General features: G+C 35.8%; 2 protein-coding genes across 4 annotated transcripts in view; one reads left to right on the top strand and one right to left on the bottom strand.

Moving 5' to 3' along the window:
* The window catches only part of LOC147832240 (uncharacterized), a 28411-nt gene extending 22061 nt beyond the window's left edge, over nt 1-6350 (bottom strand). Inside the window, exon 1 of the mRNA XM_087298324.1 lies at nt 6120-6350. Coding sequence (XP_087154450.1) covers nt 6120-6146 — 27 coding nt within the window. The 5' untranslated portion in view covers nt 6147-6350. The remainder of the gene's footprint in view (nt 1-6119) is intronic.
* A 4342-nt stretch (nt 6351-10692) lies between these two features.
* Nucleotides 10693-16496, top strand: part of rnf144ab (ring finger protein 144ab) — a 28278-nt gene continuing 22474 nt past the window's right edge. For 2 of the 3 annotated variants that reach the window (XR_015517567.1, XM_087296610.1), the window contains exon 1: nt 10693-10975. The gene's annotated coding sequence lies outside the window, so the exon portion shown is untranslated. 3 annotated transcript variants of the gene reach the window in all.

Here is a 16496-nt window from a genome sequence, read left to right as displayed (position 1 = left end):
TAGATGAGAGTTCATTTGTATTCTGTCAGAGGTGCTATTAATATGAGCATGAACACAACACATTATTCCTGGGAGTTTCCTTATTCTTATACTGTATACCCATGATAGATCTCTGCTGCTGGAAAATGTGCATACTTTTCACTGCATAATGAAAACTAATGAGGAGTAATGAACGGTAATCTTTAATGATATAGAAGTAAAACATTTGTTTTTGATGAACAGATTTGGACCGTGCCCAATAAACAAGTTAACCCTCTTTACCTCATTCTGAACGTCAAAGTCTGCAAAGCTTATCACAGAAGGAGCAGAGAACTATGTTTGAACATTTTAATATGCCTGTCAGGATGTCTGGAAATGTGAGTGCACAAAAATAACCGAAGTAATGACAAAACAAGAGAATGACACCTACTCTGAAATCGCACATACTGCAACGGAGATGTGGAAATGATCTTTACAGGGATTTGGCAAGGCTTTGTGTTTGGATTCAGCTCCACCGTGGATGGCGAGCTGCCTGAACTGAAGTCTGAGACGTATTTATTTTTTATTTATTTATTTATTGCTTGCACATGGACGATATTTCGTCTTCCTCTGAGGAGACTGACTTCTCTTTCCCATTCTGATATAAATAAACACCTTAAGCAAACCTGATAAAATGGCCTGCACACATTTTCTGTTTATTAGAGTTAACTTAACTGAAATATTTAAATATGATAACACTTTAAAATGTGTTATATATATATATATATATATATATATATATATATATATATATATATATATATATATATATATATATATATATATATATATATATATACACAAACATACTTAGAATAAGCTGTTTTTATTTGATTGATCAGAAGGTGTGATGAGAATGCAGGCCCGTAGCCAGACTAGTGAAACGGGTGGTTCTTTTAGGCCATTTTAATAAAAAAATAATTAAAACATAATAATAATAATAATAGTAATAATAATAATAATGTAGAGCTTCACAATTTTTTAGCTTCTCTTGTAAAAAAAAAGTGCATTTGAAAATTCATGGATAACAACAACAGACAAAAAATTAAAGATAAGATAAAAGATTTAGAATAAAAAATATTTGTAAAATGTTTTCTCTATTTAAAACAATACATTAGTAAAAGATGATGTCAATTACTTCAGATTGTGTTTTCTAGCAGCTGGATGTTGGACTCATGAAACATTGTTAGCATTGGCCAAAACTGATTAGCTGAAGTCACACTGAAGCAACACCTAACAGAGAATTCCACATGGTCTTAAAGCCTTTTTGATGGGTTATTTTTACCATTTATGATGGCATAGCAGTCAAAATAAGACAAATGAGCTCATTTATGGGACAAATTCTCAAACTTTGTCAGTAAGGGGTGGCTGTTCCGAACCCCTATTCCTATGGAATGTAATGTGGTGTCATCAAAATCATTGTGAGAATATGTGAGAAACTGTAAATTTTCAATGCTTTCATTTTCTAAAAGTGAGTTTTATTTTATGCAGCACGGTGGCTCAGTGGTAAGCTCTGTCACCTCACAGCAAGAAGGTTGCTGGTTCGAGTATCATCTGGGCCAGATGGCATTTCTGTGTAGAGTTTTCATGTTCTCCTGTTCACCTGCAACAGATCCCTCCAAAAATATTCTCTCATCATTTCTACAAACACAATGTTCCAAAACATTCTCACAAGATAACTCAGTTTAATGTTATTCCTTTTTTAATACTCTTCCCATGTGTTTCAAAAACTATAGCGATATTCAAAATCTAACATTTTATCCTCTGGATTTTTTTGTTTTTTGTTTTAAACTTTATTAATCCCCCTGGGGCAACATGTTGGTGCTTTACATATAACAAAAATGACACAATACACAACACAATAAACACCTTATAAAAAACACCTTATAAAATAAACACTTAAAATTGAAACTGGAAAGAAAAAAAATCTATAACAATAATAAATAATAATAACCATTAATAATAAATAATCCATCAATTAACTACATTTATTACGTAACCAAACTTCTTCAAGCACAAAAGTGAATTTATAACAATTTGTGGAACATCTTATTGTCTATAGACGTCACCCAAGGGGCATCCACTCAAAATATTTGTTTAAGGGTTGTGTGCTGTCTGTCTCCTAGTATTTTATGTGCCATCCTCAACACCTGCTGTTCGTAATAGGACGCAAGACTTTTTTTTTTTTTTGCACAAATTAACAATGCCTTGAAGATGATTCTTGTTTTTATATAGACAGTGAAGAAAACCAGCAAATAAAGAAAAAGGACAAAATACTTTCAATAAATTAATTGTAAAAGGCCTTAAGAATAAATTTTTCTACATTAAAAGAGTTGAGTTTCCACAATAAAAACATCAGTCTTATTAATACAGGAATACAGGCTTGGAACAAATAAGACGGTGAGCAAATTTAATTTAGGGTGCACAAATACTGTACCTCAATAGCACATTTGCCTTTAAAAAAATAAGCCACTCCCCTTCTAGTCTTGGCCATATACGGACAGGTCCAGATTTGGATGTTCAAAAGGACCTCTGGACTTTCGGGAGCCGATGTAGGCCTCTTATACAACCCCTCCAGTCTGCAGGGAGAACAAGGCATTAGCTTTACAGCTGCTAATGGAATCACTTCCACCTGAAGTGATGGACACAGTCCGGTTGGTTTCCGCTGGGAAAAGCACTGCAGCTGGGTTGAGGAAAGAAGCGTTACGGCTTGAAACAAATCCGCTCACCGGCCTTCTCATTCCCTCCCCTGGAGTCTGTCACTGGTCCTGTTCGTCTAGTAAATAACAAGGCTGCTCCTGGTTATGTCATTAATTATTCCAGGAAATAAAGACTTGGGGCTCTGGGTATGAAAACCACAGCCAGCTGAGTGAAGTCATCCAACTGCCAGAGCTCGAAAGACGCTCTTATTATGACAACAATGATGAGGTAATGGCACCTAGTTTAATCAAGGTGCACTGGGACAGGAATAAGAAAGGTGATGGGAGGGGGAAACGATTGAGGGATCATCTGCACATTGTCTGACTGACTACAATGCCCCCACAGTCACCCTTGACCTCGGGGGTTCATTAGTTCGGACCAGGTGGAGAAAGAAGGGAGGGGGAGATGTATGGTTATGGAGCAGGACGCTGGGATTGAATGGCCTGCGGTAGTCCGGTGTCAGGCTGGGTGATGGATAACAGATCCAAGCTGCCGGTTTCTGCCCCATTGCAGTCCTATAATCAGGACTTTCCAGATGAAAAGAGACTTCTCGTGTTGAATTGGGCCTAGCAGTTCGCCCTCGGGTACTCTGCCTGTTTGCATCAGCTGAAAAGTTTCACAAATACTGAATGTGTGATCAAGAATCAGTTCCCGTCTCCTCTAAAGACCGTAACATTAACAGGTCACATGGCTCTTTCCAGTAATTCAATTAGTGTCAGAGGGGTTCATTGGACTGCGCAGAGACACACAACCCCAGGGGTTAAAGTAGGTGCAGAGAAGACAGCTAGATGGATCAGTGCCTCCGGTTAGCTCAAGCATGAAGATTTAATCAAGATTTTTAAAAAGATGTATTGGCTGCATGTAATGAAATTGTAATGGGCATGGCGGGCCTAACAAAACAAAGAGGTCAGCAGGTATGTGACATGGATGTTCTGCCTCTCTGGCCCTTATCTAACCCTCTTCCATCTTCTTTTGAGAAAATGATTGCACAGTCTGGAGGACGGAGGATATTTTTGTTCTAGGATGCAGTTAAGTGCTTATGGAAAAGATGAGTTTTCAGCTATCTTCTTAAAATCGTCAGGAATTCAGATGGGGTTGGAAGGATCATTCCACCAGCCAGGAATAGTGAATGAGAAGGTTCTGGACAGTGATTTTATCTATCTTTGTGATGGCACCACCAGGTGATGCTTATTTACTGAACACAGTCTTCTGGAGGGTATATAGACTCATTTGAGATTAGAGGCTGCAAATGCCATGGCTGTAAGCAAGCATCAGTGCTCTCAGTACTTGATGCAAGCTGCAACTGGTAGCCAGTGCAGGCAGTCAAGTCATGTCATGTTTATTTGTAAAGCCCTTTCTGTAATCAATTGCTTAAATCAAACCAGATTTACAGAATTAAACATGAAAAACTGTCAGAATTCATTAAGAGTTACAACTGTAGTTTGTACCAGTTTTCTATTACAAATCAGCTCTCAAATTTTATTGTTTTTACTCACTAATGTCTGAAAATTGTACATCTTAAAGATGGAAGACATACTTTTATTAGTAGATAAACCACACCGCTTATTAGAAAGCTTGTCAGCAGTAAGTAAATATGAAATACATCTTGAGCTACAACAAGAAATATTGATTGAATTATCAACAATCAGCTTCCATTTCAACAATCATAATATAAAAAGTGTAGAGAGGTTTTTTTAAGCACAATTTATTACACCAGCTGGGGTTTTATAAAAGAGAGAGTCCAAAGTATAAAATAAAGATTTTGACACTACGCTTAACCCCAGATTATTTTTGTAATAAACATTGATTTTTAACCATGGGTAAAGACATGTTTCTCAGCTGTAATTTGAAAGCAGAGTAAGCACTGCATTATAAACAGGGTTATGAAATTCTAATGATAAAACTGAGCAGTGAGCCCAGAAAGCATTTTTTGTTTTTAAAAGATGTCTAATAGATGTATAACAGACGTCTAAACACAATTGTCTTTGCTAAAACAAAACTAAATTTGGGCTGTCTGTGAAAGTCTAAGAATAGGCCAAAACTAGACTAGTCGTCAAATAAACAGAAATGAATGACTACACATATGAAGTCTGTCTATTTTTTCTCTATTTGATGATTAGACTAATTTTGGCCTACTCTTAGATATTGATTTTTACTGACAGCCCAAGTTTAGCCTTCTTTTAGCCAAGCTGTCTACGGTTAGACATCTATTAAACACAGAAATGTTTGCTGGGAGGTTTACATTACATCACAAAACTCATGTTGAGTTTCGTTCTTCTGTTGAACACAAAAGAAGATATTTTGCAAAATGTTGGAAACCGGAAGTCATTGACTAATATGTATTTCTTTTTCCTACCATTGATCTAGATGGTTACCAGTTTTCAACATTCTTCAATATACCTTATTTTGTGTTCAACAGAAAAAATAAACTCATAAGGTTCAGAACAACTTGAGGGTGAGTAAATGGTGAAAACTTTTTAAATGATCATTCATTCATTCATTCAATTATTAATTTTCTTTTTTCAGCTTTGTCCCTTTATTAATCTGGGGTTGCCACAGCAGAATAAACCGCCAACTTATCCAGCATATATTTTACTCTTCCAGCTGCAACCCATCAAAGGGAAACACCCATAAACATCCATTCACACACATACACTCCGTACTTACCCAATTCACCTGTACCGCACGTCTTTGGATTTGTGGGGGAAACCGAAGCACCCGGAGGAAACCCACACTAACACAGGGAGAACATGCAAACTTCACACAGAATTGGCAACTGACCCAGCCGAGGCTCAAACCAGCAACCTTCTTGCTGTGAGGTGAGAGCGCTACCAACTGCGCCACCACGCTGCAACTTAAATTATTATTCATTCATTTTCTTTTCAGCTTAGTCCCTTTATTAATCCGGGGTTGCCACAGCGAAATGAACCGCCAACTTATCTAGCATATGTTTTACGCAGCGGATGCCCTTCCAGCCACAACCCATCTCTGGGAAATAAATTATCATATCTTTTTAATTGACAAATGAATTATTGTGTGAACTATCCTTTCAGTGCAAAACTTGCAACAACTGGATTTCAACTGCTAAACAACCATAATCTTGCAGGACTGCCAGTGATAGAGCTTTCAAGCTTTGCTATTTTAGGGAGTGGATTTCTGTAATACAAAGCCAGTGCTTTTAACAGTTTGATCACATGCAGTTTACTCTCAGAAGATACCACCCAAATGCAGAAATGAAAAAGCTGACATATAAAAGTGTCCTGCTGTAGCAGAAAGATTAAAAAAAAGAAGAGAATTTATTTCAAACCCATACTGGAACCAAAGTGGAATTATGCAGCTACTTGATGATATATTGCTATAGATGATATATTACTTGGACTGTTGAACAAAATCCCACTTACTGTACGTGTGCTCTCAACATAAAACATGGCAGCTTTCAGTGCTGCATCCTTTTGTACTGAAGCAAACCCACTTATTTGCAACACATAAACACAGAAACCCACCGCAGGAAGCAGGTCGATATGTGACTGTTTTCCTTAGTCAGACAGATTGCAGTATGTGAATGAGCAGCACAAAACTATCACCTTCAACACGGCACACCATCCATTTGGCATTCCGAACTGCAATTATTCTCTTCCTGGTGCAAGGAAGTTGCCATAGTGACTTGGCCCTGGGCTACATAGAGTGCAAAGGTAAACACCAAACCACAAGGCAATATCTAACCTGCTGTGCTCCTCAGCATTTTTCACTAAGAAAGCTGCATGCCTGATATTTCTCTCCTAACAGCCCATTTCCTCACTGCTGTCTGCTAAAATGTCCACTGCTGTCTTGTCAATATTACAGGGGATGTAACCTGTAAATGTACCAACAAAATTACCATATATACTAACCACCTATGTTACCACTAAATCCTAAATGAAATACACTATTTTACAGGTGTAACAACAAGTTGTTTGTCTGATCTGATCTGAACAACATCTGATCTTGTCTGTGTGATAGAAACAACGCCAAACTTTACCATCAAGAATCCGTCACTGCATTATTGGCAAATTTATTTGATAAGATTACAGGTTTTGTGTACTGTACTCAGCTTTGAACCCTTCAAATTGTGTGTAAGCATCATTTACAAACATCAGATATTTGTGTTGATTATTATGTCAATTTCCAAACCAACCAATAGGCTTATATTTAACATGTTGCAACATGTCCTGGCATGTTCGGTGGGGTAGACGTGCACTTTTATTATGCAGAATGAACTAAATATTTTGTAACGTTGACACATGCGAAATTGAAAGTGTCACACTGACATCTAGTGGCGACCAATGTTACTGACAATATAATTACAAGAACGGTGTGTTCAAATTAGGGGGCCGCAAGGGAGTGCTAGGGATCCATGGAAATATTTGGATAAAGCAGTATATTTTTTGTTAATAATTAAATAAATAAATAAAAATAACCCTATAAAATAATGGAATTATTATAATAAAAACTAAGATTTTCAAATATTTTAAGAGAACAAATAAACATTACACAAAATAAACAAACAAATAAAACTGGATAAAAAATAATCTAAAAATGATGATGCGATATGATTAAATGAGATTTAAATAAATAAATTATCAAAACTTTGATTTAAAGAAACAATACAATTTGATTAAATAAAACAAATAAAGATAATTAGATTCAAATCCTACAAATGTTACTACAAGTATTCATAATGCATATTAAAAATATACATTAATAATAAATACAATATATAAAGAATAGAAAACAAAGTAATGTAACTTAATAGAAACTAAATACATACCAAGTAATTTTTTAATTTTTTAATGTTTTACAGAATAAAAACATATATATATATATATATATATATATATATATATATATATATATATATATATATATATATATATATATATATATATTAGGGATGTGCGGAGCAGCCGGTATTTGTATTTGTATTTGTATTTGTTGAGGGGGGAAAAGTATTTGTATTTGTATTTGTATTTGTATTCGAGTAAAATTCAAAATGGCGCAAAAAGATATATTTTTTCTATTACACTTCTAATTTACGTGTTAGTGAAAGTATTGTTTAATTATACCCATTATATAAATTATAGATATGCAATATTGGCTGTTGTTTTTGAACATGTGATAAGAAATGTCATTGAAAAGAAAATAACATAGAAGCCATTATCTCATCTATGGTTAAACCAATAACTAATAAAATACCATTGTGAATATTATGAACCACACCACCACCGTTCTTGTTGAAGGACACTGAATAGACAGAATAAAAACAAATAATACTTCAAAAAACTGTTCTTCTTCAGAAAGAACTTCTTTCCAATGCACAGAATTACAAAAACTAAAATTAACTAAATAAATCTAAATAAAACCCTGCCTGGGAGATCTGGCAGAACAAAAGTATTCTATATAATAGTAAAAGATACAGCCCTGCTATTGTCATCTGCCTGCCACAAAACAGACACAAAGTTTGTTTTTTTTTTTTTTTTGTTTTTATGTTTGAAACTGACTTGCTGGTGCAGAATGTGGCTGTGTTGATGGTTTGGTGCTTGTGGAGGATTTAGCAGAGCATAGCTGTGCTGATTGAGGGGATTGATGCTTGTGGAGGGTTCACAGACAGTATCAGGAGAGGATGCTTTTAGTGCATGTGATAATACATTACATAGAAGGTTGCGCAGTGGCACAGTGAGTAGCACTGTCGCCTCACAGCAAGAAGGTTGCTGGTTCGAGCCTCGACTGGGTTCTCCCCATGTTGGCGTGGGTTTCCTCCGGGTGCTCCGGTTTCCCCCACAGTCCAAACACATGCAATACAGGTGAATTGGGTAAGCTAAATTGTCCCTATTGTGTGTGTGTGAAAGAAAGTGTATGGATGTTTCCCAGTGCTGGGTAGCAGCTGGAAGGGCAGCCACTGCGTAAAACATATGCTGGATAAATTGGTGGTTCATTCCACCGTGGCAACCCCAGATTGATAAAGGAACTTAGCCGAAAAGAAATGAATGATTATGCATAGGAGATGTTGACAGATGTTTAATATCTCTGCCTCTGCCGATTTCACTTTTGCACACATTATAACGTTACAGTATCAGTTTTTTTTTTATCTGCAGCACCACTGACTGTAAAATTCTTCCACAAAGAACATGTTTTTTTTTTTTTTTGACTGGTGGAGGACCAAGAAATGGCTCAGCAGCACTCTCACTCTTTTTCATGGTGCCCAAATGTATTTGAGGAGTTTCAAGTTAATAAAAAGTGACGGGAAGCTATGCTAAGGTTAACTAGCCTATAGCATATATCTTGCTGTCTGCAAAAGACAGTAATGTAGACGTACCATATAACTCCCATAAGTGCATACTATTCGACACAACAGCACAAGCATCATTTTAACCTTTATAAACGAACGTTAACGTTACTCTGTCAACAGTCTATTGTCTAAATTACCGCGCTAACAGAGCTAACGTTGCGTAAACAGAGCACACGGTTGCAAACTTCCCGATCCCGATCAAACTCCGCTACAAGTTTATAAACTGCATCTGGAACCCAATTAAGGTACAAAAATCTATTTAACAAAAATAGTGATGCAGATAAGTATTTTTTTCGCTCAGCCGAGCCTTCTCTGTCTGTATCTGTGGAGAAGATTGTGCCAGACACCTCCGCCCCGCCCTCCGACTGAGCGTCTCTCTCGCTCGCTCGCTCTCTCTCTCTCTCTCTCTCTCTCTCTCTCTCTCACTCACTCACTCACGCGGGCATGCACTGTGGTCTCATGAGGAAACGCTGCTTTTTGATATAGTGTTTTTCTTGCTCCCGAATACAAATAATTTTTCAAGTATTTGTTCGAATTAAGTATTCGTAAAAACACGCTATTCGTGTCTTTCCGAATACCGTATTCGGGTTCGGCTCCATCCTTAATATATATATATATATATATATATATATATATATATAAAGTAGGTCTAACCGTATATAGTCTTACATTTTTTTATTAGGGGCCTGGGACATCTAAAAGCTTCAAATTATTTATATATGTTGATCATTTCAGGTTTAACTGAAAGATAAAACTTTAATTTCACCTTCACACACATACTGTATATAAATAAAGCTGTTCTCTGGAACTTAACCTCTCCCTCACATCCCATATTTGCACTATTTGTTTATCATCTTACATGTACATACATCTTGTATCTCTCGTTCTACCTCAGAACTGTTTACTTCACCTCACCCCCCTCTCATCTATTGTTTAATATCTACAGTTATTTCTACTGTAACCTGTTTGTATTAAAATGATATATTTACATGTTTGCACTGAGTAGTGAGATGCACTTAAACTCATCACACTTGTGTTTAATGTATTGTACATACTATACATGTACCGTGACAATTAAACGCTTTCTGTTCTTTTCTATTCTATTCTATTCTATTCTATTCTATTCTATTCTATTCTATTTGATTCTATTCGATTCTATTCTATTCTAACAGTCACAATATCAACAACAAATAAAACAGATAAATAATGTCCAAAGTCTGTTTTCTTTGCCAGCAACATATGATGAATGAACAAAGCAATAATTCATCCATTCACGTACTCATTTACTACTAAACTTTTAAATTAGTTTAATTGTACTTATTTACTAATTAATTAACTTTTGTAATAATAATTAACTTCTGATTGATTCAGTCAATGCAATTAACATTATTTCAATTGTAGTTCATTTTTTATGAACTATAACTTCACATTTATAGCACTAAGGATATTTTAGTATTGTAATGCACAGGTCAACTTAGGACATCTATTCTATATGCTTTCTTTCAGACTCTTTGAACACCAGCAGGTGGCGATGTACACTGATCTGCCCATGGGTCGAAGTGTATCTGCCGTGTACTCACAGCAGTGTTGTCGCGTGGTCAGCAGGGGGCGCCGGTGAGCGCTAAATCTGATCTCCCAGAAATAATAACAGTAGATCGGTCGCGTTTCAGCAGCAACCGCGCGCGTCTCCAAGCGCAGTCAAATGGCGCCTCTCCAAACAGCCCGAGCGACCAGTCCGACCAGCTGATGTTAATTAGAGCATAAACCGCTTCTGTAACATAATCACCTCTTAATGTGATGTGATTCTGTGCGCTATGATATCACGATTTATCTGCTGCAAATGCGGACGTACAGGAGGACATTGCGCTCAGTTGTACGTGGAGCTGATGTTATTCCAGTAACGGATTGACTGTTACATACATTCATCCTAAGGTAAGAGATTAATAGAGCGTCATATTTTAGTGATGTTACTTGTTTAAACCAATCCGACGTGGCAGCAGAGATTTGTTTTGGTTAACGTTACGGCTATGCTTGCTTTAGTGAATGTAGCAGACGTTGTCATTTTGTTACACGCAATATGCTGTAACGTTAGATATGTTTTATCTGTTGGGTTATTTCTACATGTTGAGAAGCTTAATTTATACACTTACTCCAAGGAAACTCCCATATACGTTATTATACGTGTCATTTTTATGATGCTGGCTACAGAACAACAGGTTTCCCTATAGGGCTTTTCCCACCAGTGGCTGTAATACAAGTTACTGTATAAGAACACATTAGAGGTTACAACTACTGCTTTTAGTGAACCTACATCTTGTTTACTGACTCCAAGGACACTCTGAAAACACGAAATCATGCGCCTTTCTTTCCCAGGATATGGCTCAGTCAAAACATGACCTTTCTCAGTGTTTGTGGGAGTTGTTCTTAATTGTTTGTTGTATAATGACTGATGGTCTATGGTTAAATCATGTACAGAAAATATTTTCCAAATTGATTGTTTGCTCGGAAGTTTGATGAATTATTTGATAAATGTGAAATGACCCTTTTTAATAAACCCATTGACAGTAAAGCCTATCTATCTATCTATCTATCTATCTATCTATCTATCTATCTATCTATCTATCTATCTATCTATCTATCTATCTATCTATCTATCTATCTATCTATCTATTTATTTGTCTGTCTGTCTGTCTGTCTAATTCTATAGTTGGGTCTTTTAATAGATTTTGTTAGTAAAATATTGTTGTGTATTTTATTTTAGTATTTGCATGTCTTTATTTGATTCATATTTTTAATTACATTTTATTAGAAACTTTTGTTTTAGTACTATATTTATATTTATCTTGATTCATTCAGTTTTCAAATTCAATTTTATCATATTCATCCTGATGACAGACATTATGTTGCAGTAATCTCAGAAAAAGTTTGTTCCTTTGTACAATTTGGCTGGGCATTTTGGCTCTTTATTGAAACATTGAGTGTTTTGGGGGCCTGGATTTTCAAAGTTTTTGAAAATATTACTGTTATTGTCAAGTTCAAAAACACGAATTTGTTAAAACTTACAAGCGTACATATCATGCCTTCTGTCTATTCCATGGTGTCCACGGGGTCTTAAAGTCTTAAAATGTCAAAAATCTAATTTTAGGCCTTTTTACTGAAATATTGTGTTGAAATATTGTGTCTTAATTCACTTTAAACGGGTCTTAATTTCTAAATCTAAAGCTGAATAAAATAAATCTCAGCTAGTCAGCTTAATTTTCTTACATCCATGTAAAGCTACCCAATTGGACTAACACCTATCTAATCACTTATATTCCATCTCAATTAAAGTTTTTGCACAAGTTTATTTGTTAACTTTATTTGCCAATATGGTTTAATTATCTTAACACTTGTTTTTAATGGTTATTTAAATGTTTTAACTGGGCCAATAGAAAAAATCATTTGCATATAGCCTTGTGTAAGTCTGAAATTTCTTTCATAATGGTGTGAAAAAGGTCTTAAAGTCTTAAATTTGACTTGATGAAACCCTATATTCACATTCACATGTTCATGACAACTAAAATGACAATTAGTGAACTTTTGTTGTGTTTTTAGAGTTTCTTTTTAAGTGGTATGCACCAACTGCCTGTCCGACATGCGTAATACAATGCTTTTAGTTGTTTTAGCAGATCTATGTAAACGCAAAGCTTGATGACAGTATTGTCATGTATGTACAAACTTTTGCTAAAACTAAAAGGAACAAATACATTATTGTTTATTAGTCATGGGCCGATAAAAGATTCTGACGGTATGATAATCTTGGATAAAAATATCACAATTCTACGGTATTGTGATTACTGCTCTAAAATATGTGCTTTTTAAATGTCTGGGTAAAAAACAAAAAATTATTTTGAACACGATATATTTTAATTTGGGAAACATTCACAATATTCTGAAGCAGTAAACATGTCAGGCTAAATAATTCAAATGAATCCTTGTCTTCTGCACTCTTTATTGTCTTTAAAAACAGATTTATTTACAATTTAAAACAGCATATGTGGATATAATTTTAGGCTGGAGATACTGTTGTCCTAAAACACAAAAAAAATGTAAAAAATCTTACATGTACCATATGAACGGTATAACAGAAATGTTGACAGTTTTAAAACCTTGACTTTTTCAAACCACGGTAAACCTTAAAAACGGTTTTCGTCCAATCCTGCCTCTAGTCATAAGAGTGTTTTAAATCCTTCCTAAAGAATTCTTCATATTTCCAAAGTCTGACAATGTCCTGTATTTTTAAATAGTCATCAGTGGACTGTAGAAGAGCATGCCCGAGTTGGATAGGTGCCCTCTTCATCTGTATAGACTGCTGCAAAGCCTCTCAGCTTAGTATGACTCGACTAGCAGCCACAGCTCTGGCATTTGATCTGTGGCCAATCTGAGGTGACCCAGATCATGCTTGATTAAAGCATTTAACTCTAGAGCCAGTGTAACCTGACCTTTTGATTGTCAGCCAGTTAGGATTTGTATCTCCGCAGCAAAAGTTGAATGAAGTTGAAACTCTTAATTAATGTAAATGTTGTAACATAAATGATAGAATTTTAAAAAAATAAGCTCTTTAAGCTCCTAAAACTGCTCTTTCACATGATTTTTAAAACTTACCAAGTATTTAGAAAACCATTACTGAAACTGAAAAAATGAGGATTTATATTAGAATTAATGTTTTTAAAGGAACTCTCCACCTTTTACATTTCCCCTAGAGCTGAACAGCTAAGTTTTAAAATTGTTGAATACATTCAGCCAATTACTGTATTATACCCAATGTACAGAAGAGTCTGGCCTTAAATATCAAAATTATCAGAACGTTTTGTTTATTTTTAAGCAAGATGCTAATGGTCTAATCCAGTTCAATTATCAATGCTAAGCTAAGCTAACAGTGAACCTTCCAGACCCGGAGATTGGCTGAATGTATTAAATGGTAAAAGTCAACCTTTTAACTCTAAGGGACTTGTAAAAAAAATGTCTAAGAGGTTCTTTTAACCTAAAGACATGCAGATAAAAAGAGAGGAAGTTGACTGAAGCAAGTGTGACATTTAAAGAAATGCGCGAAGAATGAAAAGGGGCATCAGTGTCCTCTGTAGTACAGCTGGTCAGTGCTGAATGTCCCTTTCATGAAATGCACAGGGACTTCCCATGTCCGGAACAAACTGTGCCTGCCAGCTTTTAGTCTTCCTGCTCTATACGCGCGCAAGCACTTTAAATATTACGTCAAGGCTTCGTTGATGTCTCGGCACAGATAGGTAAATTGTTACTGAAGCCAGAATAAATTAGCCTACTAACGCGTCCTTTATGAATTTTCAGAGGCGTGATCAGCAAGCTTTTTAGCATCTTCAGTCTGCTGACAAGAGGCTGAGGAGTGACTCACTGCATGCTGATCAACACATTGTGAGGGGTATTGATGTATAGTGGAGCATATTATAAACCTTCATTTCAGGCCCAGATGGATGTAAGCATCTCTTCAAGTCTAATTTCTCATACTCTATGTTTGAAAACTAAATGTATGATTAATTTAATCCACAGACTGGCTTCTTGTCAACATGTATCAAATCAGCTTTTTAACATCTTGGTACATTTTCAGTGGATTACTTAATCACTAAAGTCATAAAATGTAGGTTTGAAATTATGGGAAGGCTTTGTCATCGAGTTCTAACGAAAAGTGTAAATTTGCACTTAGTATATTTCTTATTTTATGATTTTCTGCAATAGTAAGATGTGTTTGTATCCATCTTATTGTAATTAAAAGTAGAATTTGCTTAGTATTTTATGCAGAAATGCAGATTTTTTTTTTCCTGAAGTATACTATTTTCCATAGTTTAATTTAGGTTTTGTTGTTGTTGTTCCACAAATCATTCACCAGAATGTGTTAGAGTAGATCCATGATTTCCCAAATATTTTCCCAATGCATTGTGATTTAATTGTGAACACATAACAGAAATATAATGCCCACCATCACCAGTTTCAGCTTCCAATGTTTCTAAAACAACCCTAAACGCAAAACACAACAGCATGAGTTTTATCACACAAGTTTGAGTCAGATTCTAACAATGCAGAGCTAATTTGGCAAATGCAATTTGAGCAAAGTCTTTCACAGTGGTACATTTTTTTTTAAAATATTTTGTAACTCCTTAGAAGTCATGGAAACAGCACAATGGTTCCCTGAAGCCTAGCCTACTTTTCTTCCTACTATATGGGCTGATATTATGCTAATATTCCAAATTTTGCTGTAGACGTTTGCAAACGTAATGCCTAGACTTCAATCAAGGTGCTTAGACAGGTTTGGAGCCATTTCTCAGACAGAATAAATCCCTTTTGAGATTGTGAGCCTTTTAATCTTGCAGTTCTAATAAATGCACAGATATGCCATACACTAAAGCAAGGGTGCCCAAACTCTGTCCTGGAGGGCTGATATCCTGGGCTAGCTAAGTAAGCTCTTACTAGGCTTTCTAGAAGCATCCATATAGGTGTGTTGAGGCAGGTTGGAGCTAAAATCTGCAAGACACCGGCCTGTGCCAGTTTGGGCACCCCTGCAGTAAAGGCATAAGAAAACATCACAAAGCATCACATGCCTTCTTTAAGATATTCATTTAATCTACTTTGAAATTGAATATAAAAATGATGGGGAGCTATGTGATTCTCTCCAGAACGAACAGGGTTCCTGGAGATGTGCCATGGGTGGATCTACTAAGTCAACAGTGCACAATTACTGCGTAGCTTTAAAGAAAGATGAGCGAAATTAGATTTCAGTGTTTTCAATAAAATCACATTTGTTTCGGATTGCAGACATTTTAATATACACATTTGCTTGCAAAAGAAGTCATTTGTGGTTTGTAAAACACTTGCTAATGTCTATGGAAGACGGCAGTAATAATCATTTTACACATTATCGCTAATACACACTGTTTAGCTACCTAGAACATTCACTTTATTCTTCTCCAAGTTAAACAGCCACTTACTTTCATGTATTTTAGGAGAAGTAGGTGATATGACCTGTTGTAATTCCAGCAGCTCAAATCTCTTTACTGCAGTGCTTGCAGACATGTCGCCATGAAAATATAAAAGTGATGCATGATACGGTGACATTTTAAAAACTCACAGTGGGTTCAGCTAAAGTCTTTAACGCTTGTTGTGAAAGAGTTAAATTAACATTTGCTGAACAAGGTCATCTTCTTTTATAAGCTAAAGCAAACTTATTTGGAGCCATTCTCTGGCAAGTTTCTAGAACATTTCTAGAACTGCTCGATCATGCAGATTCGCACTTTATAACATCAGAAAGATCTGACCCTTCTTATCTGAACATGAAGCTCAACTCCTTGTTCAAGCTCTTGTTCTCTCCAAACTGGACTACTGCAACTCTCTACAAGCTGGGCTTCCAGCTAACTCTATCAAGCCTCTTCAGCTGCTTCAGAACGCA

The sequence above is a fragment of the Danio rerio genome, chromosome 20 (assembly GCF_052040795.2).
Source record: "Danio rerio strain M-AB ecotype USA chromosome 20, GRCz13ab, whole genome shotgun sequence".
Taxonomy (NCBI): domain Eukaryota; kingdom Metazoa; phylum Chordata; class Actinopteri; order Cypriniformes; family Danionidae; genus Danio; species Danio rerio.
This window is presented reverse-complemented; position numbering and strand designations above follow the sequence as displayed.